Source organism: Dermacentor silvarum, chromosome 10 (assembly GCF_013339745.2).
Source record: "Dermacentor silvarum isolate Dsil-2018 chromosome 10, BIME_Dsil_1.4, whole genome shotgun sequence".
NCBI lineage: Eukaryota > Metazoa > Arthropoda > Arachnida > Ixodida > Ixodidae > Dermacentor > Dermacentor silvarum.
In genome coordinates, this window is record NC_051163.1 from 56,040,848 (window position 1) to 56,067,854 (window position 27,007).

The following is a 27,007-nucleotide window of genomic DNA, read 5'->3' on the forward strand; positions in this document are numbered from 1 at the left end:
TCCCGTGCATGATAGCCCGAGCAAACGCCACTGTGGTGCAACCAAGCATAAACGGAACGCTCCGCGAAGCATTGATGGACGCGCGGAGAGATCAAAGCTTTTGTGACCGAAATTCTTGCCTAGCTTCCACAGCGTCGTATCCGATGTATGAAACATAGTTTATAGTTGACGTTCGCACGAAAGAGGCGTTCGTGCGATTTTGGCCTATTAGGCAATAAATAACGAGAATTATCGCCTAATTGCTATAACATCGGGCTGCTGGGCTGAGGAATCAATATTCTATCCCACCATCGGCCACGTAATTTAGCTTTAACGCGATAGCGTTAAGGGCCAGGTGTCGCAGAAAATCCGGCGTCGGCGTAAGCGCCGGCATCGTTGGCAGAAATAATCATGCCGAACCACATCCTCCCGAACCGGACAGGCCTGTCACGTGGCAAAAGGCGTTAGTGAAGAAAAAGTGAATTTCTCAAAGTAAAATCCGTCAGAAAATTATAAAGCACGACTTTACCACAACCTACAGACGTGATAGCGTCGGATTGTAATTTGAATATACGAGAAAAAAAAGCCTGATAATCAGCCAGGGATCTTTGAATGCTATCGCGTTCCACTCTTAAAGGCGAAGCATAAGCGTCCTCCAATTTTTCTTAACCATAAGCTATTTGTCAGGACCACGGAGGTTGTCAACTTCCTTGGTCAGGACAGCAGTAGCACCCAATCAGCTACGATCACGAAACTCCGGCACGGTTGGCAACGAGATATGCTTCGTTTCAAAATTTTTTTGCAGCCAGAAAGGTAAGTGTGATATAGCCATTGGACAAACCAGCACCCTGAAGGGTTGAAAAATGCTTACTGCGCCTTGTCTGTGGTCCTTCTGAAAAAACTAAGGGCTCCACACTATTGCTTGCAAGTATCTGTCAAACCGGCTATCCGGTTTAACCGGAGGGACGTGAATCTGGTCTCGAAAACCGGTTATCAGAATTTCGTGAAAGTGATATTCAAGATATCTGAATATTCGGACACGAATATTCGGTATTTAAAAAAAAAGAAAATGTAAGCAGGTTAACCAGAGCAGATATTGGGTTTGCACGAGCGATCGCAAAAGTAACTACCAATATAAGAATACAAGACAGGAAGAGAAGTAATCTTGGTACAAGTACAGAAGAACAAGTATCCGGCTATCCGAATATCGGAATATCCGGATACTATTAACCGAATAAGCAACCGAATAACCGATCACTCCGGTTATCCGGTTTTTGAATCCGAATAACCGGTGAATCTAATAACAGGATAACCGGTTTTTCCGCAAAACCGGTTTGATGTTGTTGTACTGCTCCACACTAATAGAGCGGGCCTCTCCGTGAATTGAGTAACTGGAGGGGGGCGCCCGCATTTGCGCAGGTGGAGACGGCGGTCACATCTTCGCGTGGGTGCCCGAGAACACGTACGTGAATCCGGGCCACATCTCCTTCGGTTCGGAGTACTGCATGTATTCAGAAGTAAGCGTTCGACGTATCTGCACGAGTTAACTGCATGACCTGACGAGCTTAGCACGCACTCGCGAACGGTTTGAACGAACGTGGCTGACACATAGCGCAGACGGAGTGTACAAGCTTAGCATTTATGGGAACAACAAATTAAGAAGGAACGCGTTATCAATTACTGAACAATAGAATACTCTTTGATAGCTCTATGTGCAACTCAGTGACAATAACCCGTCGATTATTAGCGGTAAGAACGAGGGGGCCGAAAGATGTACGATGTAACAATAGAGACTGCATGAAGAGGTTACTGTTTGGAAAATATATCTGCTACTGTTCTGGCGGAAAGGTTCAATAAGTAGATTGCGGGAAAATCGAAAGCTGCAAAACAAGAGTGAGAAAAAAAAAGGCGGGGGGGGGGGGGGGGGGGTTCAGAGTAGGGTATGATAGTAGTAGTGGTGTTCAGGTGTATCCGGCAAATTTAATTCACGTATATAAGGTTAATGGAAACGCATGACAAGTAACATAATACAAAGGAGACGTAGCGTGCTCAATCACTGTCACATACTTGAGACTGAGAGAAAGTACGCAGAAGAAACGAAAATTTCGTATCATTTTGCCTTGAATTAGGTTGCGTTAGCTTAGCTTGCATCCTGAAATAAATCGAACACATATTCGTACAATAAAGAAGCTTGCCTCGGAAGTGACCGAGCAAGTAAAGGCCCAGGTACGAATGTGAAGATTTCAAGACGTCTGTTGATGGTGAATGGCGGATGTGTGCTAGTATAGTTTGTTTTTCGCCGGACTCCTGCCTCCTATATAGGTACAAATTGATGCAGTGAATGGAAAGGCTGCAGACTCATTATAGACAGATGTTACTTCTCAAACTTGCTTGTTTGACTATATTTGGTGCCCCACGTAAGTTGTGGCAAAATGAGAAAATGAAATGCTAATACTTCGTAGCTGGACAGAACCAAGGTAATGTTGTTTGCCGTCGCTTGGAACAAGTCAGACCATTTTCCTTTACTTCGACTACTGATATAATTTCAATAAATAATTATTCAGGTGCTCAAATAATGAATTCAAAGCGACAGTGTGCCTGACAAGGAAATAAGAATTCATGATTGGCAGTCAGCCTCTAGAATCTGTGCAGGAGCACGCTTGCCTCTAGAGGTCAATTATTCACAGGGGACCCTGGTCAGGAGAAGGAAATTTACAGAAGAATCAAAAGAGGTTGGAGTGCATACGGCAGGCATTACCAAATCTTGCCCGGGAGCTTACCGCTGTCGTCGAAAATTGTACAGTCATTGCATTCTACCGACAGTAACATACGGGACATAACTTGGCGGTTAACAAAGAAGCTTGAGAACACGCAAAGAGCGATGGAACGAAAAATGTTGGCGTAACGTTAATAGACAGGAAGATAGGGGTAGATCAGGGACCAAACAGGAGTAGCCGATATTCCACTCAGCATTAGGGAAAAAAAAACAGAGCTGGGCAGGCCATGTAATGCGTAGGGCGGATAACCGGTGGACCTTTAGAGTTACAGAATGGTTGCCAGGGGAAGGGAAAGCGCAGTCGAGGACGGCAGAAAATTACGTGAGCTGATGAAATTAGGAACTTTGCAGGCGCAAGTTGGAATCAACCAGTGCAAGACAGGGGTAATTGGAGGTCACTGAAGGTTCGTCCCGGGCAGTTGAGATAAAAATAGGCTGATGATGACGATGGTGAATTACGGTTTTAAGCATAAAAATTCGGGACTCCGGCGCGGGTAATGCTCTTGGCAGTTTCTTTAGTAACAAAGACGAACCCGGATATATCAAATCTGAAGGGGATCACCAACAACTTCGCCATATAGGTAATTCTATATATCAAATAAAACATTTAATTAAAAATTTTCGAGGGGACCTTACTGCTGTTCGTTATACACAATAATTCGTTATATGCGGGTTTCATATCTCCGGGTTCGACTGTAATTGATACCCAGCACGCCAGCGAACGCCGTTCCCGAACAAAAGCGGTCGGCAAAGTCCCCTAAAGGTTCACTATGTCATGTGCCCACTGACTGCGACACATTGAATATTTCGTTTCACGAATCATCAGTAAGCTTTCCATAACATCTTCGAATAATTTTCGTGAGGACATGCTTTCGGGATTTCATTTCCTTTCCCCTTTCCCACTGCAGGAAAGCTACGAATTCCAGGACACCAGAATACCGAACCTCCTCCTCACGTACGCCGAACGACAGGTGCGCAACCACGCCAGAAGTGCCACTGCGCATGCGCGTCATTGCGAAGCCTTATAATACTTGTCTGACCTTCACGTTTAAGGCTGTATTGCACGTATCGAGCGGATCGAACCTGAGAGAGAGAGAGACGAATGAACTTGAATGAGAAAAAGAGGCGAGAGGTAGTAGAACGTAAAGTTGGGCGAGTTGGCATGGATTCATTTTGTCGTAGAATTCAGCGCGCACAACATCGAGAGTACAAAAGCAAGGAAAAAAGTACGGGTGCGCTGCTTGTTATGTTCCTTTCTTTTTTTCTTCTTTTTTCTCTTTTTTAGTTTCTTTTGCTTGTGCGCGCTGAGGAACAAGGGAAAACGTACCCTTAAGCGACGTGTCGCTAGCCTGCTTCTCCACTGTGGGAAAGAAGTTGAATATGTGAAAGAAAAGAAACAATATTAACCATATTCAAGAGCCTAGGAGAAGCCGGCGCCGCATTTTTGCGCTGTCTCCTTATACCATATCAATAAACAAAAAAACAATAATTTAAGCATGATAAACACAGAGCACATATGGTACTTGCAAGCATGCAGGAAGGAAAAAAGATATAAGCGTGAGCATTACGTCACCGACAGCCGACCTCTGCAAACCAATTCTCCGTCAAGGCGCTCCCTTCGCTTTTTATCTCCTTGTTTCTACAAAATCCGGCGCCCTACACGCGAGCCTGCGCTCGACAGACTCGGGCCCGTGCGCGTTTGGGTCTTGGTAAGCCTTATCGATACACTCATAATCACATGCTTTGCTATGGGCTCTGTGCACATTTGTTCGCGCCAATTTTTTTTTTTCTTGCAACTTTAGTCGCTGCTGGTAATGTCTGCACTCACCCATTCTTTGCACGTGCGAATTGCTGTCGCACTTTTCGGAAGAGCGCCCTCTGAGATAGCCGAGACCAGCGGTGGGATACATTCAAAACCTAAACCGATACATGATCACGTATTGGGTTTCGCCTCTCTCTGGCTTCAATTACAGCGCGTCACGCTGCTCACTGCTGTTATTTTTTTATCCTCCATGCTTGCAAGCGACCACCTTCGCATTACACGTCCTGGTTTATTATTTCGTGAGCGCTCACCTTATTTTTTTTATGTATGGCTTCGATGCGCACGCGCAGACGGAAATGTACACGAACGACACGGTCGCCATGATGTCCGGGGGGGACCTGGCCTTTACCCGCGGTGACTGCCGATTCCAGAAACAGGACGCGTTCATCACTACAGCTAACCGGATCTCGCAGGCGATGCAGCAGCGAACACCCGTCTACGTGGTTCACTCGACGCCCGCCTGTTACATTGAGGTTGGCCGGTCGCTTTATTCGTTTCTGTAAGGATGACGTCACGGTGGCCGACATTGGCGAGCCGTGGTTTTCGCATTTATTCGGCAAGGCCGAAGCGATCAGTAGAACGGTGGCTGCGGCGTTCAGCCAACGCCTCCTAGACAGCACGAGGCCGGTGCTGCGACACTACGATCTGTGACGTCATACTACCTTGCTCGACTGGCATATAATCTAATGGGGACGATCGTGAGTAAGACGCGGTGACGTCACTGCTTTCGTCACGCCGGGCTTGGCAATGAAAATTTCGGTCCAAGTAGGACGATGTCATAACCTCCTAAGACTCCTTATACTTTATACATTGCACATTGCCTTCAACCTTTTTTTTTTTTTTCGGAATTCACTCGGAAGTGATTACGCAAAATATTCCTTCTGGGTATGAGGTATGATGCATTTGTAAATGTAAGTAAGTGATTTACTCATATTGTTCTCATCCTCTTTCGCAAAGTTTGACACCAAATTGAGCTATACCTCTGTGTTGTCCCAGATAGCCGAAAGCAAGCTTGAGGTGTGTTTCGAAATCACTGAGATTGCGTGAAATTACCGGACGCGACAGCAAAATGGCAGTGTACTTACTATAAGCAGCTCCATCTTCACATGTGCGTTTAAGCAATGAAATGCAGTTTTTACCATAGCACGGATGAGGAGATAATGGAGACATGGAGACGCAGCTTTTGGCATATAACCGTGGTATTTAAATTTCAAAGATTGTTTCTGAAGTTCATAACGTAACAGTAGACAATAAAAACCACCTTGAAAAGTGTTTATGTTCCTAAGTTGTGTTCGGCTCTCAGAAGGATAAAGCAGATGGTTCAGCCCGGCCAAGAGCGAGAGCGTGTTCTACTATAGATCGTAGCTCGTGAGCCGAGTTATAGAGATCCGCGACGGTGAATGTGACGCGTGCTGATGGTGGACGGCGATGATTACGGCAGCATGGTTTTAACGCGATAGCGTTAAGGGACCCGTGTTGCAAAAAATCGGGCGTCGGCAACCGGCGTGATTAAATAGACCAGAGCAGACGCTGTAAAAATCCGTGACGTCCCGGCGAGCTTGTGTGGAAATTTAGGAAGTCGTCGCCATCCATCTTTCGCCATTATTTTTTACACAAACTTCAGCTTTATTTGTGTTCTCGCTGCGGAGACTGCATCTGTGAAGCAAAATTGTGAAATGGTATTTCAGTTATTAGTTAGTATAGTTTTTAATGAATTTTAAGTGGTCTAGTAAACTGTCATCAAATGAAAACTTGCTCCAGCATATCAATACCACTAAGCTGTGCGTGGTGTTTGCCGTGCCTACATCAGAATTTTGACGTATCAAAATCACCTGTCATGCCTATAGTAGATAGGCTGGCCATTACAGATTTAACTTGAGATTGATTGGTTGATTGATTGATTGATTGATTGATTTATCGATTAATTGATTGTTTGTTTGACTGATTAAAGATGTTTTTTAATCCAAACAAAAGGCATCTGAGTGTCCGCATATATCTTTAGCGTCTCTTTAACATGCGAGCCAGCATTCGTCACCTTTTGTGCCGGCACGTGCGTCTCTTTGCGAAGGCGCTGCGCGCGAAGTCTAGGACATGGCCTCGCTACTCGGGAGATCTTCTACCATACACGGACATGCCGGGTCGCACCTGGACGGGGTTCTACACCACGAGGCCGAGCCAGAAAATGTTGGTGCGATACGCGAATGGCTTCCTACAGGCAAGTACGCAATGAACCGAGAGGTACCAGTCAAAGTTTCTCAATCAGATTGGTTATCCGGAAATCTGCAGCAGGGTGCCGGAGCATCTAATCAATGTGTCAGTGCACTTAGTTCTATCAGAGCACTACAATGATAGCCATTTCGGTCTCTCCGAGAAGCAGGCTTTGCGGCTGGCAAGTATTTGTCCAATACTGCGGGATACACTTGGCAACTGACTTTGAGATGGCCCAAACATTAGTCCTGCTCTGCGGATTCTGATCAGGACCAGAGCAGTCACTTCTGATAGCAACGCCAGTGACAGGCTTCGGCTCAATTTCTAACTATTTCGGGTTCCATAACGTACACTTATGCTCAGCAGCTTGACTACATAGCCATATGGAGCCAGCGTGGTGGAAGCAGCCGTCGATACACCATTGCTTCTATTTTATCGCTTTTATTATTTTTCTTCTCTTTCTTTCACGTATTCCCTTTGTCATTTGAAATCGTGCAAGCTTGGCCATGTTGGTACCCCATTTAGCATTTCACCCCACAAAAAAATACAGAGATACAGTGTAAAAGACGGTAGACTAAGACGCACTGTATTTCTTGTGACCTCATTGTAGTTATTTCATTGGTACTGTATATGAATTTTTGTAGATTGATGCAATTTTCCTGGTATTCTCGCGTACCCAATGCTTCATATAGGCTATCAGTTTTAACAGCGAAGCTTTTTAAGCCAGCCGTAATTCGTGTTTCGTATCAAGAAACAAAAGAAAACGAACTTTTCCGCCGAGGCGGGGTTCGAACCCACATACCCACAGTCGCAAGGCGAGTGTCGTAACCACTAGGTTATACAGCCACGCTTGGAGGACATGCATTTATGCGAACCATATAATTGCGTTCGCGCGTCGTCCCCTTCGTCTATAGCTGGCGCGTTCGCACGCTCGTGCTCTGCGAGGTGAAGAGGATTTGCGCGCTATGAAAGCGAGAGAGAGAGAGAGAGAGACGCATTCACGGAGCGGGTCTGCTGGAACGCGGTGTCGGCATTGCAACGCGGTGTCGCTATTGCAATGCACTATGCAACGCGCAGTGACGGCCGTAAGTCCGAGACGCGTGAAAAGAAATTATCATCATCATGAGCAAGAAGATGAAAAGTTCGCGCGCACTTCTGGAAAAGGCTGGGCTACGATCGCCAGCTTCGCTGTTTCAAGCGTTGCGTGGCCGAGTGAAAGGTTAAGTGTTTTTTTTTAATCTTTTAAAGAGTGAAAACGATGTTCACATTTGCCTTGTTTCTGCACATCTTCTTTCTTCCTTTTTATGCGCAACTCCAAATGGACCTACTTATCCAATGCCTCGTACGCGGCCAGCGACGCATCTTTATATATTAAAAATATGTGAGGAGAAAGCTGAGAGAAGGAGACGACGACAGAACGAAGTCGAATTAACCGACAAGCTGAAAAAACCCATGAATCACGAAGGAAACATCTTGGAATGGCAGGGGAATGCAAAATCATTCGTGAACTATTTACCTGCATGTTGAGCAACGTACAAGTGGTCAAAATTGATGTCGTATTACTCCACGAAAGCGTCTACGACTGCCCACATTTTAGCTTTGGTACTTAAGTTCCACAAAATAGTATAGATTAGTAGTATTTAGTGAACTGATGTAAAATGGCATCGAAAATTGCGCGTCCTTCATTATTCCCCGGTTAATCACTATTACTCTCTCTGGCGTCTTCTTTTATTTTGTAACGCTTTATTCCGTGGGGAACAAAAAGAGAAACCCTCATTGCTTTTAGGCAGTACCACCTTCCTCACTGCACGGCGCTTTCTTAATTCTGGCTCGAAACTAACCGAAAGGTTGCAAGTTTATTTGACATACCATATATATTAGTATATAGGTTACTTTGTTTTTCGTAGTTGCTACTCCTAATGACCTATCTACCTATATTCACCAACAAAGCTGGTAATAGTGCCGAGCTAACGGCGTTCCTTGCGCGACGAAGAAGCAAGGAGAAGCAGAAGCTGTAGTCACTCATGACGTCTTCATTGCATTTAACAAATGCTTTATCCTCCCCTTCGTCGTATCGCACGCCGTGACGTCACTCTGGAGATTATCGAGACGGGTTTTAAGAAATGCTGCATATCCAACGCACTCGACGGCATCGATGACTCTGTGGTTTCGACTGTCGAGAACGCCTGGGAAGCATCCGATGGGGATGACTTCTCTGGCAGTTCCAACGAGGATGCAGCTTGTGGAATTGACTAGTGAGATTTTGTTGCCGAGGTTAGGATAAATACATTTATTTATTAGTTCCACGTTTTTCGTTTTTCTAAAAAAGGACATGGATCGGCCAATATTCGAATTATTATTTTTAATATTTCTCGACGGATTCAACATGAAGGGTCGACCTATATTCGCATAAATGCGATAAGTCAGTTGTACGTTCACAAAACCCGCCGGTGTGGCTTAGTGGCTATCGCGTTGTGCTGCTAAGCACGAGGTCGTGGGTTCGATACCCAGCCACGGGGGCCGCATTTCTACGGGGGCGAAATGCAAGCGTGCTCGTTCGCTTAGATTTAGGTGCACGTCGATGAAAAACAGAGTGGTCAAAATTAATCCGGAGCCCGCTACTATACGGCGTGCCTCATAATCACATTGCTACACACGTGTTGTATTTCGCCGTTTGAACGAGGCCATCACTCGAGCAAAGCGGAGGTAGAACGAAATGGGCACGCGCTGTGAATCCAATCGGTCAGCGCTGCAACCGCTCCTGTAAATATAATCTGGAAATAGTTTGTCGTTTAATTGACTCGTCCTTCGCGTAACAATATTGCTGTTTTTCGCATAAAACCCCAGGTTTGATTTTTTTTTTTTTGCAAAGTAGTTTAAAACTGGCAGTTGTACAAATGCAAGATTATAATTACTTCGTGTGTCTTACCGCTGTCCTAACCTTGCATTGTAAACGTGCTCGTCGTGGTTTTCGATGAAAGACCGACATTTTCCTGTGGTCAACAGGCCAGCAAGCAACTGTCCGTTCTTGGAAGCGGTGACACAAGTGCTCGAGTCAGACACCTGGGTAAGCGGAGCATTCACGAGATCGTAAATTAACACGTTCTACTGCATCGTTATCACGCGTCGACACATTTGCGCAAGCACATGCAGAGAGTTGCTTCACTGATAACAAAAGCCGTTACACAGTTTCATACCAAAATTGCCCAAGGGAAATCTAGTTCTAAAGGAAGATAGAATGACAAACACGCCATTATAGTCGCAAGGTGAAATTGAATGCTTCATGTTTGCGATGCATATCAATGTTCTGCTGTCTTCACCTTTCACCGGTGATCGAAGAGCCACGTAACTCCCCTATAACTGATGGGCGCCGGTACCAGTAAGTTGACTAAAGCACAAGCCCACCTCCACAAATGCTGCGACGGTACCGAGCGTGAGAAATGCTTAATATTAGAAGACGCCTGTGGTTACTTACACGCTAAGAATTCCCGAGAAGCTCTTCAATAGAAAAGCTCCCCATAGCGGCCGTGCATTGAAATTATTGAACATAATATTCAGACGTTGCAATTAAGGAAGACAAATGGAATTACTTAAATTTCGCTTTTTACTTATTAAAGGCAAATTGTCTCTTCTTTCTTCCCAGCCTTACATGCACCCACTTACGGCCCGCAGAACAAGGCATCGTCATACACCTTACAGTGCCAGAACTAACGTTTTGAGATAATCTTCATTCCCTCGCACAATAACACAGTGGAGCAGTCTTCCTATTGGACAACTGTCCAGCATTAACTCGATTGAACATATATGTAATTAAATTGGCTGAATTCTTCGTCTTTAACTAACTTGTTGTTGAGCCTGTTGCTTAATGAACCTGTTATTGTTATTGCAGATGTTCTTTTTTTGTTAATAATGACTTATACTGTTGCGCTACTGAAGCTGTGTTGCATAAAAAATATTTCGTTGTATTCTTCGTATAACGCAGCATTAGACTTTTCTAACGTGCTTGTCGCGATATTTTTGTGTTGTACACCGACTCTACATTTACTGCTTTATTGTGTATGTAAATTACCCCTCCTGCTTGGCTCTTCCAAGGCACGCAGTATTTCATAAATAAATAAAAAATAAATAAAAAATTGTAACCGCCATGGTAAAACGATATCCGTGCACAACATGATTGTATGTGGAGGTGGAACAATAGCGATTCCTTGTATTTAACAAAGCTGTGTTTGTCACGTTCTTTGTACTTACAAGCAAGACTGAACGAGCGCAGGCGCACGCAGTGAGAGGCAATAGAAGCGCCGGTAATCGGCTTCGGAAACCATTATATAGGAGGCATGATGAGAACTTACTAATCAGGGACACTCGACCACCTTCGCGTTGTCGCGTTGTTTTTCGACGGGCTACAACGTCCGGCTAGTTGAAAAGTTAAAGCCGACCAGAAGCCGCGTTTGCGTGAACGCTATAATGTAAACGCGGTAATCGGAAAGGCGAATCGATTAATGCGCAAGGAGGGTATATCGATACGGGTTAATCGACTCACGTTGTGCTAGCGTATCGCATCGAGGGATAGAGAGAAAATAAGACTACTGCTGCCGCGTTGTGTTCTCCTCCACTCGCCGTCGAAACAAAGTCGGCGAAAACAGGTTCAGGCTTGCTCCGGACAAAGGAGGATGCACCGTAGGTAAATGTTGTCCCATAGCATTACTGTGATGCCGTAAGAAATTCGATACGCTATACCGTTGCATTCATACAAACGCAGGCTACACATGAAAAGTACGCGATGAGTTGCCTTAGACCACGCGGGGGTTCCCAAACTTTCTAGCCTTGGGAAACCCCATTTTCTTTCCCAGAGGGCCGTGGAAACCTTCACCTGGTTCTTTTTCTCACCGCTGTGCTTATCCACGGCCTCGCGGTCATTGTTGCGATGAATCAATTGTACATCCGAAGGGCGGATGTGGTAGTTCTAATTGTTAAATTCAAACTGTAATGCAAAAATCCACCGAAGGAGGGATGGAGTCGAATTCGTTTTGCCGAAGCCGCTCGCGGGACCCTAAAATGCCTTTCGCGGAAACCCCCGAATTCCGCGAATCTCAGCTTGGGAACCCCCTACCTCAGAACGTTGCAGCTGTTTCTGTAGTGCTACCGGAGCTACCCTGACATCCCCTATGCGTAACTGTATGCGTGACGACTTCGCTACAGCAACTCTGCCATTGTTCTTGCAGGCGAGGCCGTCGCCACGCTGCTACACCACGACGCAATCACGTGAGTCGCCAGTATGAAGGCTCGTATTGTCGCTCACGTGAGCGCCCTGACACCCGAGCAACATTGTATGCTCACGCCAACCGCATTTCCTGCATCATTTCCACTCTAGGGGCACGTCCATGGATGATGTCGCCAAGAATTACACCGACATCTTATCAGATGGCATCGAGTCATGCGAGGCAAGACGATCTCCTTGCTTGTTGCGTTAAGTGACAGGTACATCGAGCTGTGTGCCTTGTGTTTCTTTCAAGATGTGTGTGAACCGCTGAATAATGCTTTGCATTTCAGTTAATTCTAGATCATTGTTTATGTAAAGTTATGTCTAACGTTTTATTTATCAACACTTGTCCATACCGTCATGTTACTGTTTCATTGATGTTTAATTATATATAGGAAATTGTAAAGTTTCGATAAGGGGTGCACAACCCCATACCTTGTACGAGATTCTGTCTGTGTTCCGAACACTCCTGAGACGTGGACTAAACATTGAATTTGAATTGATTGATGTCGCGGAGTCTTCCACTGTCAGCGCTCCTATGTTACGCGACGCGATGAGCTTCCTCAATAGTACCACTCAAACTTTGTTCGATTTGGTATCTGACGACATTGCTACGCGTTTAGTGCGGCTACCTCCCGGCGCCAAATATACGCGTCTATTCCGCAACATATGCCTAAAATACGCCACTAATATGTCCCATATGAAACAGAGAGACAGAGAAAGGAGGTTTGATGAAAGGCAATGCGGAGAGGATGGCTGAAGGGGCGTGTCGCTGGCCTGCTACCCCACACCGGGGTAAAAGGGAAGGGCACCCCACAGGGAAAGTAGAAGATTACAAGTGATAATGTAACGTACTACGAGATAAACACCTGCTGCCCGGTCGCTCAGGTTTGATCAGTGTCCTCGACAAGTGCGCAAGAAGACACGCACTGCAACGCACTATATATGCACACGTATCTCCTATTTGCATCAACAATCTACATGCATTGCAATTTCAAAAAAAAAAAGAAAAAACACAGCTCCTATGGACCACATAAAGCGGATTCATTTCTCCGTGTCTACAAAACGGAGCTGAATATTCATTGCAGGATGACATTTTCTTATATTTGATTCGATGTGCTATATCTCTACTGCAGCATCTTGAATGCTTCAAGCATATGTTACGCGTCTGTTAGTTGATGACGCGTTTCTTTTGCGTTTCTGCTTCTTCTCTGACGTGTTTCGTACTTCTATTTTGCCCTCATGTGAGACGAAGTAGCCGTCACCACCTTCCGATGTCAACACCCCCTTTTAAAGTCATGTCTATTAAAAAATAGGAAAAAAATGTCATCGGCAAGTCCGTAGGGTTTTATACTAGGTTCGATCAAATTCGAGCGCCGAACGAGGTTATTGATAACGTAGACGTAACGTGCAATTTTCGACCTGCGTCCTCCGCAGCGATTGGTTAGCACGACCCTGGTGTCGCTGTTGGATCCGGGCATTCTAAGGACCGACGAACTTGCCAAGCGGTTGGGGTTCTGCCACCTGCTAAACCAGAGTGACTGTAAGCACACCACGGCTAATAACAAGGTAAGTGACACGATGTTTAGCGGCTTTTGTTGAAAACTTATTCGATTCATGAATCTAGAACCACGTTCGCAAAGCTTCTCATTCATAAGAGCCGCTTCTCGTTGGCCGGCAACCTTCAGTAATATGTCGGACATCGCGATTTGCTGACGTCTGCTCCTATAGGAACAGTTCTAACGCGTTAAATCATTTCGGAAATACGCGCCCAGGAATCGCAAAGTCTAACCAGAACTCTTCAAACTATTATTATGAGGCTTGGAAACTACTATAGATCTTTAGTCACTGAAAGGAACTCTGAAATATCTCTACGTATATTGATGTTGTAGGCGACATTGCGTCGCCTCTAATTGGGCGCGTCTTTATAGCTCTTCTTCAGTTGCACATATTGTTGATGGTAACGGCAAAAGGCTGACTCAAGTTTTCTCACTGGCAGCATACGTCCATGATACCGAAGTAATTAGTCTTCTTTTTGTCTTTTATTTTTTTAGTGCAGGCGTTTACAATAACTAAAAGGTTATTTTCTCCAGAAAAATGAGTAGATGGGATATTGAATCGCTAGTTAGGGTCGGCCACAAATCATCCGCGAAAATCGAGCGTTCGCCGCTTTCTGCGCTTGCAAAACTGAGAGAGCGCACTGCCGATTTAATGAGCCTTGCTTCCTCGCGAAGTTGAGCATGCGAGTACCTAGCCCAGTAGCGTTATTACAATCCAAGAAAATAGAATATCGGCGAGTCAACTGGAGGAACGTTCCAACGTATGGTGGTTAGCCTTAGCACCGCTTGACCGGGAGCCAATAGACCACTTGCCAGTCCCGTACCGATCGCGTATGATTCTGTAGCATTTAGACACGCAGCACAGCTCGGCATACTCGCTCGCGAGTGCACCGGCTCATACTCCTCACTCCACAGTTGGAGCGTCAGTGCGTGCCGGTGAATTTGAGTGAGCATGAGCGTGTACGTGATGACGAAAGTGTGAGCATACGTGTGCGCCGGGAATTGTCTTTGGAGAAGAGAAGAAGCCTTCAAAACACCGTGCACAGTTATTTAAACATTGTGTACGGAGTAAAAGAGCTCTGACGAAGTTGCTGCCCTCAGGCTCCCCAGTTCGGCGTGGTCATCTACAACCCGGCAAGTGCTCGGGTCTCGCCGTACGTACGCCTGCCACTATCCACCGGCGATTCAGTCGTCCTGAGCGTCACCGGACCAGGAGGCACCAAGGTCGAGTCGCAGGTAACGTAGTCTGTGCCAATTCAGTGGAGCGACCGCAAAAGTAGCATTCCCGATGGGTTCCAATACTCGCGGTAGACGGCTAAATAGACAGCTATAAGCGGTCAGCCGCCGCCTTAAGTACAGTTTCAAATCTAAGGAAGCCGGCAAAAAAGAGAACTTCGCAAAGACAGCATGGAAGTCAAAAACAATGCGGGAGACTATTCTGTCCAAACAAGATGGCGGCTGAGAAAAAAATGCTTGAAAAAACGACGGGAAAGGCGCTTGCGCAGAAGTAAACATTGTCACGCTTTCTTATGAGCTAAGCAAGGCACGTAGCGTTTTTCATATGTTCACGTAGTACGCTAAGCGTTAAATTACAGGGGTAGTATTTTTTTTCAGCCGTTTGCTTGTCAACGCCAGGTGGCGTCAAGTCTCAGAGATGTCTTCTAGATCCGTTACGTTGCTTGGGCTCGAAGCTGTCCTCTTAGTTATCTATATAAATGGTATACGATGCTGCGGAGAATTAGAACGCACCCTTCGAAAATAGCGGGTTCACATTGGATAGTCATGACGCAATTCTTACATTCCTTTAACTCTGCTACTGTGCAGTGCAGTTACTATATGTGTATTCAAATTTTATGAGCGTAGCAGGGGTGTTTCAATTGTGACGTGTCCGATTGAGATACGAATTTTTTTTTATTTCAACCCTAGACACTGGACACTCACGCCAGGAACTCTAGAGGAATACCTATTCTAAACTGACAGCTTTATACAGACTTTAAACTGACTGCTCTAGATGAATTAATAATTGAATAGTCTCCCAAAATGTATAACTAGATAAAATATATTACATAATTTCTTGTCAATACTCAGAAGCTAAGCACGTGTTTTAGAGAGATGAACTGTATTTGGTCGCGTGCACATTTGTATAACACGTTCATCAAGTCCTGTACTGCTGCTTCATATAGTTTTCAATATATCTAGCGATGATGCTAGAAGGCCCTTGTAAGACTTGTCCCGGAGGAAAGCGGCAGGAGAAGATGGAATAACAGTCGGTTTAATGAACGATAGAGGAGATATTGAAAAACTTGCGGTCCTTCATACGGTATGCCTCATGACTTCAAGTGTACCAGAGAACTGGAAGAATGCGAGCATTATACTAATCCATCAGAAGGGAGAGACTAAAAAACTAGGAATTATACGCTCATTAGGTTGCTTTCAGTGTTGTATAAAATATTCAGCTATGATAATTTCCAGTAAAGTCAGGACAACACTTGACTTCAATCGGAACAGGCTGGCTTTAGGAAGGGATATTCTAGAAGGTACCACGTCCATGTCATCAATCAGGTAATTAAGAAACCTGCGGAATGCATTCAATCTATCTATATGGCTTTCCTAGATTATGAAAAAGCATTTGATTCTGTAGAGATACCAGCAGTCATTGAGGCATTGCGTAATTAAGAAGTACAGAAGGCACACGTGAATATTATGGCAAATATATGCAATGATTCCACAGCCACCTTAACTCTCCCCAAGAAACGTAGAAAAATACTTATCAAGAAAGGGATCAGGCAATTTTGTTGACGGCATGCTTACAAGAAGTATTCAAGCTATTAGACTGGGAAGCATTGAGAGTGAGGATCAACGGTCAGTATCTCAACCTTCGGTTTTCAGATGACATTGTGTCCTGTTCAGCCACACTGGGGGTGAATTGTAACAAATGAATGAGAACCTTAACCGTGAAAGTGTAAGAGTGGGGTTAAATATTACTATCGAGAAGAAAACGTAATGTTCAATAGCCTGACAAGGTAACAAGAATTAATGATCGCCAGTCAGCCTCTAGACTCTATACAGGAGTACATTGTCTAGATTAAATTACTCATAGGGGACCCCGATCATCAGCAGAAAATTTGTGCGCAATCACTGCATTCGGCTGCGCTAACATGTAACAGAAACATAACAGAAACTTGGAGTTTAACAAAGAAGCTCAATAACAAGTTAAGGACCGCGCAAAGAGCATTGGAACGAAAAATCTTAGGCGTAACGTTAAGGAACAGGAAGCGGTGTGCATCAGAAAGCAAACGGGGATACGCGATATTCTAGTTGACATTAGGAGAAAAAAAAATTTAGGTGCGCAAGCCATGTATTGTACAGAGCAAATAACCAGCAGACCATTAGAGTTACAGAATGGATGCCAAGGGAAGGGAAACGCAGGCAAATATGGCATAAGGTTGGTTGGGGTGATGAAATTAGCAAATGTGCAGGCGGAAGGGGGAACTAGCTAGTGCAAGAAAGGGTAAATTGGAGATCGTTTGTCCTGCGGCGGACATCAAAATAGGCTGATGATGATGATGATATTTTACTATTGCATTTACCATATGCATGTCGTTTGGTGTAAAGTTCCAATAATAGATTGATCAACGTATTCCTTTTTTAAACAGTCAATTTCTTGTCCTTTGTTTGTTGTTTGTCGTATCGCTTCCTATTAAATTAGAATGAAAAGCAGTACACGACATTTACGTATACTGGCACTTCTTTCAATATATATTTTTTATGTTTGTTCCCTTCCTGCTAAAATCCTCGTTGGGATCGGAAGTACGTGTGAAATAAATAATAACTAAATCAATAACTTTCTATACCGAGCGAAGTATAAGGTTTCCGCGGACTCCGTTTGGCAAAAAAAAAGAAAAACAACCTTATTGGCAGTATTTGATGCATGCATGTGACGCCGTTGACAAATAGAAACCCGGTTAACTGAGGAGCTAATAAATTAGAAACTGATTTCCGTTACGTGGCGCGCCATGACGATGTAACAAAGGTGTACCCGTCAGCGGTTGCACGGTTGTGCTCGTTGAAGCGCAGAAGTGTGCCAGTACAGCATGGCACTTTGTTTTAAATAAACGCAAACGCAATGTTGGTTAAAAAGTTAACTCTTGTTTCTACATTAAGACAGCTGTGGTGTAATGGGTATAAATAGGGATAAGGTGTCTCAGAAAGGTTGGCCCACGTTTCGATAGGAGGACCTATTGACGAAGATCGAAATTGACTCCTATCGAAACGTTGGCCAGATTTTCTGGGGCACCTTATCCCTGTTTGTAACTTTTATACCACAGTGTGCAGCTTCATCTGTCAACCCCCTTCTTTATTTTGGAAGTGGAGACAATCAATTCGTCTTTTAATTAAACTTAAGACGCGGTGTACACAATTGTGTACGCTAAGAAAGTACGTCAACAGCAATAGCATCGATGAAAGTAGTGGTGCTTAAAATCTGTCGCATACATCTTGAAACTTCCGATTGGAATGGTATTACTAGTTTGAATTCAAAATGTTTTAGTAAAACGAGTAGAAAGGTAGACGGTTCTGTGTACTGGCTCTGTGCGAGTATGTCGTTCTATGTAGTGGGTGTACTCCTTTTATTGTTTTTAGAGTGTGTTGCACCAGGCACATTTTTCAAGTGCCTGGATGGGTGCTTTTATTGCAAGCCTGCTAGACATGAAATAGTTATTCTCATATACAATGGTCCTTTAGTGAGTTTTCGCATGGAGTCCATTATCTGTAAACTTGACCAAACTCACTAAAGAATTGAAAATTCCTAATGTGTTCTGCAGCTGTATGCGTTTTATGATTCTGAATATGCAACAAACGCGGTGAAAGTAAGTTTTCAGCCAACAGAATTCATTGGCGTCTGAAAGGGTTAAGCAGCCTAAATGTGAGACATTTTGACGTAACGGCTTGAAGTTACTGTGGGGAACCATCCCCATGCCTACGCTCAGCGTACCTCAGCGCAACGACTGCGGCTACATACAGAATGCATGCCGCCGATGCAGTAGAATTACTCGGAACGGCATTTCAGTGGCATCGATATTTCTCCCTTTAGGCTACAACTGTATTGTGCGTTATAGTATTCGAACGGAACTAATACTCGACAAATTTGAACAGTTAATTCGCGGGATCTTGCTTGTGAACTTTGCATATGTCTTCACAAATATGTCCGGTCATGTCGCTTGGCACATCACTTTCTCGAATTGCTGACCTCTGTAAATGTGGTATGTTTTGTTGGGTCTATTAAACTTTTATTATCACCACCACAACTGCCAGGCAGCCAGGCCAAAACCCGGGAAAGTAAGCAACGAAAACTTCGCTTAGTAAGCTATTTGCTTCCAAGCGGCTCTCCTCTTTATATGACACTGGCGCCCGCACCATGGTGAAGGCATCGTCACTGTCGCCGCAGCAGAGCCGCGTTGGCTCAAGCATCGTGGGCCTCCCGGCGCTCCGGACACCTGCTGACGAAGTCAGCATAGATCTGGTTTTCCTTGGGGTCTGGCCAAGGAGGTTTAAAAAATATTGCTGGAGTGGCAGCCCCCACAATTTCTTACCACCACATGTGAAGCCAGAGTTGGCCTGTAGTTCTACCGTCAACGAGGTCCGCGACAGGTGATATCTGCTCACAGCTTACTTCCATTTGGTCAGTTATTGTGAATGTTAGATTTATTGAAAAAATAAAAACTCATGGTTACTGGCTACAATGTTACCTTTGGCTGCGTATTCACACCATAATCTGCCACAAAATTTTACGTTTAGGCTTCCTTCTCAAACCAGTGACAGAAAGAAACACGTCGAACAATATATGTACGGCTAACTTATAACCGCCCTAAATAGCACGGAGTAGGAAGAAAGTGCTTCCTATATTCAACGCTATTCACTAACGTTTTTTCGTGCCTGTAGTAAGATGGCGGCGGTCCGGCTTCACTTTTGAGACGTCATCTCTTCTTCAGAAAAAAACATTTTAGACCTCCTTGGGTGTGACGTCTGTCCTGTAAGCTCGGCTTCCTCCCAGTTCCCGCAGCGCTGTGTCCTCGGACGTGATTCGAACACGCAGCCAAAACACCATTTCTGTTCGACCCCCCGCCCCCCTCTTTGACTTCGAGCAGCGCACCTCTGACTTAACGAGCCTCAGCGCGGCGGCACAAACGGTGTTTGTTGCGAATGGAACAGTGAACGGACACTGGTTCGTAATCAGGGTAACAGTCACATATGACTAGGCGTTCGTCAGGCCGCCGTACTTGTATGATGTTTGGTGAGCGGTTCCACGAAATCAAAAAGAAAAAAAAAAAGCTTTGGCAAACTTGTCATGGCAATTTATATTGCCGCACGATGTGCGGGCTGCGGATGTAATTCTTTTGTCGACACACACAACGGCTGGTAAAGAATGCTGGTCAACTGACGAGGAAATTCGTAGAAGCCGTAGAGAGTAACAACATAAGCAATAATTGCCTCATTTGCTCATCTGTATATATCTTTATTAGATAAATAAATTCCTGTTTCTTTTTTTTTTCTTTTTTTAATAATACGCCTATTTCGACTTAAGGTAGGCTTAAGCCTTGCTGCAGAACTGTTTCTTTCTCAATAGTAGCTTGTGATGAATGGTAGTGCTGGGTTGTACTTTTTGTGCTCTTTAATCTGTTTCGTTTTGTTGTGATTTGACGTTATATATATATGACCCTCAGTTAGAGCCCCACAACCCCTTTCTTCTGTCGCCATTTTGTGTTTCTTTTGAGCTGCACTGTGCAAAGAGCTTTCACAGAAGGAAAGTACTGGGACCATATAAGCTCGCACATATAACTTCATCAGTTCGTCCATGTGCAATCAATTAGTGTGTTTTTTTTTTTCGGGAATTTGGCTCGTCGTAGTAATCAAGCTTCGTTGCAGGTTGTGCCGTTAGCTCCACACCGCCACAAGATCCCGGAACGCCAGGGCATGGCCGAGTCCTCGTTGGTGTTCCAGGCTAACGTACAACCTTTGGGGGCAAGCATCTACCACGTGAAGAGCGGAAAGGTCACGACGAAGAAGCTCAGAAACTTTCTCGAAATCCACGAGCAGGACAACTACATCGAGAATGAGGTATGCCGAAGGTGTCTCCGCCTGTCTTGACCGCGCAATGCAGCAATCAATCTAATAGAAACGTTATTTAGGTTTACTTTATGAAACGGACAAGTGAGCAACGGATGACAGCTACCACCAGCTTGACGAGCCAACAGCCCCCCGTTACATCGGTTCCCAAAATAAAAATGATCACCTGAAAAAGAAGTATACGAAAATCACTAACATAATAACACAATGCTCAATAAATTTTACGTAATGACCCTTTCTTTAAGAATACGAAATTAAAAGAGAGGTTGGCGCCTTTATTGGCGCCCGCAACTACTCTTCGAGGGGTAAGCAAAACTGAAAGGAAGAACACTTAAGCACTGTAGCCAGTCAAATAGCCCGAAGATTTAAGCAGTTCCGAGTGCAGAAGAGAGTACACACGAAAAATACACACACCGTATGGTGTCGCCTTTGCAGCATTCAAGCCTGACTTGCTTGAAGCACAGGTGAGCAAATAAAATTGACAGATTCATAATAATTCGAAAGACATGGCAACATAGGCACAAACGTTGCATTCCTGAATACAAACGCGTGGTTGGCACTTACCACGTACGTTTGGCCTTTCCCCCTCTGATAAACCTTGCGCTTTCTTTTCCAAACAAGGAAACCTGACAGGTACCTTAAATTTTCCGTAATCTCGAGTTTAAATCGTACACTTGATCGACAGTGGTAGAACTGGTGGATCTCAATGGCACGAGCATTGCGAAAGAACTCAGCGATGTTCTGAAGATGCGCGTTTGAGTTCGATGCTGTTTAGAAGTTCGTCGTCATCGTCGTCGTTGTTGCTTGAAACGTAGAAAAATGGGCATGCAGTCATTAGTTATTCCAAAATCCACAACAACTTCTGAGACAGGAATAATGAAGAAGAAAAAAATAACAAGCACTCGAGCAGCGCCGCTATGCGGGTATTAGCATCGGCAGTATAGCCTAGTATCTGAGACAGTCATCCGTCCCCCAGGGAGTGAGGAGTGCACACAAGTACTTTTGTTTATACATATATACCGTGTGTCCCAGCTAACTCTAGCCAAGCTGTTCAACAAAAAATTGGGGCATAAACAGGCGAATTCTCATACAGCGTGTAGCATTCTTTGAAATCATTACTTATAAAGCTTATACTCTACCCTTGAAACCAAGACTACCGTACTTTAAGAGATAAGCTAACTCCAAAGAATACCACCCACACTGCGACGATCTCCCCAGCAAAGTCGTTTTTTTTTACCATCAATCACGTGCTTGTTAAATGAAAGAAACATTGCAGTGGTTTTCTCTCTCGCATAATTTGCCCGCAGACGCACTCGCCTGCGTTACAACCCGTCCTGTTCAGAGACTTCTCTCTGTTGTTGCAGATGCAATTCTCTCATTGTTTGCGTTTTCCCGCGCGTATACCTTGCCCGCGCAAGCTCTCGCCTGCGTTCTAACTGCGCCTATTCGTAAGGGCTGCGTCTGTCTTACGTTTCCTCGTCGCATTCTGATGTCTCCGTTCCGCGTCAATGAGCAGTTTCTTAGGGCGCGGCAGTAGTCGCAGCATCGGAATCATGGTTAGGTACATCGATTGATCTGATCTTCGAGCTTGTGGCGTGAGACGTTCGTACGGATTTGACTAATACGCTTTATCCGCCTTCAATGTCCTAAACTACAAAGCAATATATGCTTGTAGAAATGCAGCAACACCCTGTGAACACGCATGATCGCTACTAAACTGCAGCGGTTCAGCCTGTCGAGGTGGCCAAATAGAAAGCGCTCGCTCGCCCGCGAGGAATTCACAAGCGTGTTCTATGCCGCTGGCGGATGCAAGCGTACTGGTTTCAATATCCGGCCTCTGCACGAGACGTCCTGCGTTCCAATCCTGCCGTCGCACAATTTCAATGGCGTTTATTTGATTATTCATAACGCGGCACTTAGTTTTAAGTGATGAGTTTACAAAGTCGTTTGAAGGACAAAGTTTAGGCAAATCTGTTTACCATTCCCAGGCTGGTTGAACCACCCTGCTTGCAGCTTCCGTAGATGATGATGATGATGATGATGATTGATGGTGACGATGAAATGTGGCTGGGCCCTTTGCAACCGGGCGGGCAAATCAAATATGCCCTAGAAATTGGTGCCAGAGCTCCGTCTAGTAATTATTGTTTGGAATTGTACGGTTTAGACTTTGGGTAGATGTGTGTCGTTACCTGGCGGCTTTCAGACAAAATATCGCATTGGAGGTTCGGGAGCCCGCCAGTAGTTGGCGGTGGCACTTAGTAAACGTACAGAAATTTGTGTACTCACAGGAATTCGCCTATTCAAACGTAGATGGCGTTGTGGGTACTTTGGGACATGAAACGGAAGGAAAAACGGTATGGAGGCGAAAATATTCAATCGCGGGCACCTAGGCCAAAGAATGCTATACGCTATGAAAAATATTGAAGAACACAGTGCACGATACAATTATAAGACCTAACGTGCTCGCTCGTCAGAACACCATCGGTTTTAAAATAGTATCTTGCGCCGTTATTATTTTTTTATCTTGTTTTTTTTTTTTTTTGAACTGCTTCGCTAACGTTATCTGGGACACCCTATGCGTAAGCAACGTCCATATTTTCACATAAACATGACTGTTTTTTGACGTAACTCTTTATACAACACGGTTTATGTAAAGCAGTTATGTAACTCCGTTGTCTAGGTCTGTTGTCTAGCTCTGTTCGCGGAGCGTTACGCAACATCTGACGAAGTGTCGTCATGCCACCGTCGTTATCATCATCACTGAGCCTATAACATTATATTAGCTGTCTCTTTTCCAAATCCGTAATTCTCCATTATTTTTTATTCCCGATTATATTCCCATTATATTCCCATTATATTAATTCCCGAACTTTGCGGAGAAATGCAGTGGCGTTCCAGTTAAGTTCTTAACAAAACGTCGCTTTATGCATTGAAGCACAAAATTAACTGGAACGCCAATGCATTTCTCCGCAAAGTTCGGGAATTAATATCTCGAAACTGGTGTCATCCCGAGAATTCGTTCCAAGTGGATCCGCCTTGCGAACTCCACGGCTACAATTTGTAAATTGCAATATGGGCCATCAGGCAATTAGTTAAAAACTTAATGAGACAATTTTTGTTAATTATTCGATTATGTATTTCAATTTCTTGTGCAAGTAATGTCGGCCTCTTCGAGTAGACCAGCTCATGAACTAGAATTGTGCTATTTTCCACAGGCAACATTTAAGGATTTTTGAAAGTGTTCGCTGAAACACCCTGTATATATATATATATATATATATATATATATATATATATATATATATATATATATATCTTTGCCGTTTCATACAAAGCTCCTGCTCACTCTCCCTATCATGTACGTCATCAGGCTATGCTTGCAGTCTGACGCAGAATCACAACCTACCGAAGAAGTCTTCCACACGCGGACTTAGTGCTCCCTGAAGGACCTGCAATACTGAGGAAGGGACTTCTGCGATTATTGATTATTTTTCATCCAGACGTGGAGTTGATCAACATTTGGAGACGCACCCCTGCTAACAACCAATGAGATACATAGGTGGAGCAACTGCCGGCCAAGCATGACAGGCTAACTAACCCCGCCTGCGGCAACACCACTATCACCATTGTTTTCCCTCTCCCTCTATTCGCTGGCTGTCCGTCTTGACTCTCTCTAGCGCAGTGTCACTCCTTCCTTATCCTTTCATTGAAAGTTGTTCTCGCCACCGCAGCTCACCGCATTTTCCGCGATCCTCGTCGATGCAGAGGTACCGCGTCGAAATAGAGCCCGGCACGGGCCTGGTGTCCACAATCGTACTGCGGCAGCCCCAGGCGTCCGTCAAGCTCCACCAGTCGTTCGGCGCTTACGCGTACGGTGACGATTCTCCCGAGCAGGTGCGCTCACCAGGCCACTATGTGTTTAGCGCCTACAGTGAGGCTCGGGCGATGGGGGACCAGGTCATCCACCGCGTGGTCAAGGTAAGCATTGCTGGCTTGGTTATGCTAAGCCTACTCAAGGTCACCATTCTCGAAGATCAAGGTCATGCTTATCCCGCTTGGAGACTCAAGGACGTGCTACGTGCTCCATTGAGGGCTAGAAAAAGTTCAGTTGAGTAGAAAACAAGTAGAGCGTGACTATGGACTGTGGGCAGCCCAAAACAAAACAAAGGGGTAGAAAGGGGACAAACAAGCACGTTTGAGCTACATAAACATATATGCACCCTTTGCTGCTTATTTTTCGTCATATATTTAGCGTAACCATCTTTGCCATTGCTCGTGACAATTATATATATATATATATATATATATATATATATATATATATATATATATATATATATATATTTGCCGTTTCCTAAAGGCGTATCCAGCACTTCATTTGTTTTCAGAGTGATCGGGTTCTCATTCACTTGTCAGTAATGTTTCTGTCAGCGGCGATCAGTATTAGCGCACGCTGCACTCCATGTACTTTCAGGACACGAGCAGCAAGTGCGAATGAGCGTGACGCAGCTTTCCTGAAGGCAAAGTAGCGAACGCGGAGGGGAAAATAAAGTTTGTACTAGGCAATGATGACGATATTTGTTTACAGTGCTGTGGCCAACTAGTCCAAACCGTCATGCACTTGAACTATGGAGTACCTCTTCCTAAAGGCGTACCCAGCACTTCATTTGTTTTCAGAGTGATCGGGTTCTCATTTACTTGTCGTAATGTTTCTGTCAGCGTCGATCAGTATTAGCGCACGATGCAAATGTAGCGCCATCGTTCAAAAAAGAAAGGTAGTGCAAGCACTTCCTCCCTTGCGGGAGTAACAAGCTCTCCAATATTAAACTGTTTTCGAGAGTTATGTTCACTTCTTATACAAGGTGCGTTGACTCTGTTTGTACAGAAGGATAGGCGTACTCTATAGAAAGGGTTACGAAAAACTCTCGAGCAGGAGTTTCGCATGGCAGTGAAGTAACTCTCGAAAGTAAGTTGATGCAGTTACTCCCCGCTAAAGGAGTTCCAGTAACTCTCTTCCAGTTCAGTGTGTCACTCCGTCTTCCTCGATGCATCTGCGAGGCATTGCTGCAATTGGTTGCATGGAACGTGTCATTTGGAGTGCGATAGGCGGCAGTGTAAACCATCAGAATTTGGGCTCCCAGATGCGTTTTCTTTGCGGCCAATGAAAGTTCCGGTTGAGTGCCATTCTCTCACGGCATTTTGTTGCGACAACAGTTAAGTGCTCGAAACCGCTGGAATCGACTGTGCTAACCAGTGAACTATAATAATGAAACTAAATAATGAACTAAATATTGAACCCTGACGCTTTACCGCGGCGCCATGAAACCATTTGTTTTTCTTTATTACATGGGAACAGAATCTTCAGCAAAACAAGAAAAACAAAGCGCTGCAGAATTTAAGGTGACTGAAAACAATTCAAAAGTCATGCAAGCACGTGTAAGCGTCCAATAAAGGCATCCAGTCCGGGGCTGCTTATCATGCAGCGTACACACTATTAACGTGGGCAGCATATTCCCGAAAAAAAGACCGAGTGCTTCGCGGTGGTTCGGCGTGCCTGTCACACATTCTGCTGTGCCAAAGACTATGTATTCCGAGTACCGCGAACGTGTCATATGGTGGGTCACAGGGATCTTTAAAAGGTAGGAAACGAATTGTGTATGGTGTGACTATCTAAATCTTTTTCAAGTGTTTTTTGGAGAATGTTCCAGAAGAACACGGCATCACTGTTTTGGCACCATGAAACCAGATAAAAAGGTTCGCTATTACACCGGTTCTGCATCGGCTGCTCTTATCCGACAATATAGCGATATGGCTATAGTGAAGGGCCCCCTTGATATAGTCAGTTACTTACATTATATGCATCGCATAGTAATTGTTCTTCACAAGGTGGCGATATGTTTGCGTGTGGATCTTCGTTTTCATGATCGTGAAAGCAGCGTCGGCGGCACATAGGAGGCGTACGTGACAATGAGGATGGTAAGCCTGAAACATGCCCCAAACGATAGAGGATGCTCCGCGAATGAGGTTGTTGGGGGAAGACAAGGTCGAAAACATCGACAATGTCAATGCCAACAGGGACGTCGTGGTGACAATGCCGCGTAGTTTACACAGTAGCTCATAGTATTCGAAGGCGCCAAGTGCACAAAGCAAATGAAATCGCCCCAATCTCGTAGGTGCAACTGCGTCACGTAGGTCGTGAGATTAGTTGTAATAAACATTGTAGCCTCACAGTCCACTTGGAGGTCCCAGGTGGAACATTCAAAACGATTCATCGAGAC

At 44.7% G+C, this 27,007-nt stretch overlaps 1 protein-coding gene across 1 annotated transcript in view; it reads left to right on the forward strand.

The window, feature by feature from the left end:
- The first annotated feature begins 390 nt into the window (after nt 1-390).
- The window catches only part of LOC119431552 (lysosomal alpha-mannosidase), a 53,388-nt gene continuing 26,771 nt past the window's right edge, over nt 391-27,007 (forward strand). Inside the window, exons 1-9 of the mRNA XM_049657911.1 lie at nt 391-442; nt 1,399-1,496; nt 3,664-3,726; nt 4,868-5,050; nt 6,646-6,792; nt 13,483-13,614; nt 14,706-14,840; nt 20,529-20,720; nt 24,495-24,707. Of these exons, the coding sequence (XP_049513868.1) occupies nt 391-442; nt 1,399-1,496; nt 3,664-3,726; nt 4,868-5,050; nt 6,646-6,792; nt 13,483-13,614; nt 14,706-14,840; nt 20,529-20,720; nt 24,495-24,707 (1,215 nt within the window). The remainder of the gene's footprint in view (nt 443-1,398; nt 1,497-3,663; nt 3,727-4,867; nt 5,051-6,645; nt 6,793-13,482; nt 13,615-14,705; nt 14,841-20,528; nt 20,721-24,494; nt 24,708-27,007) is intronic.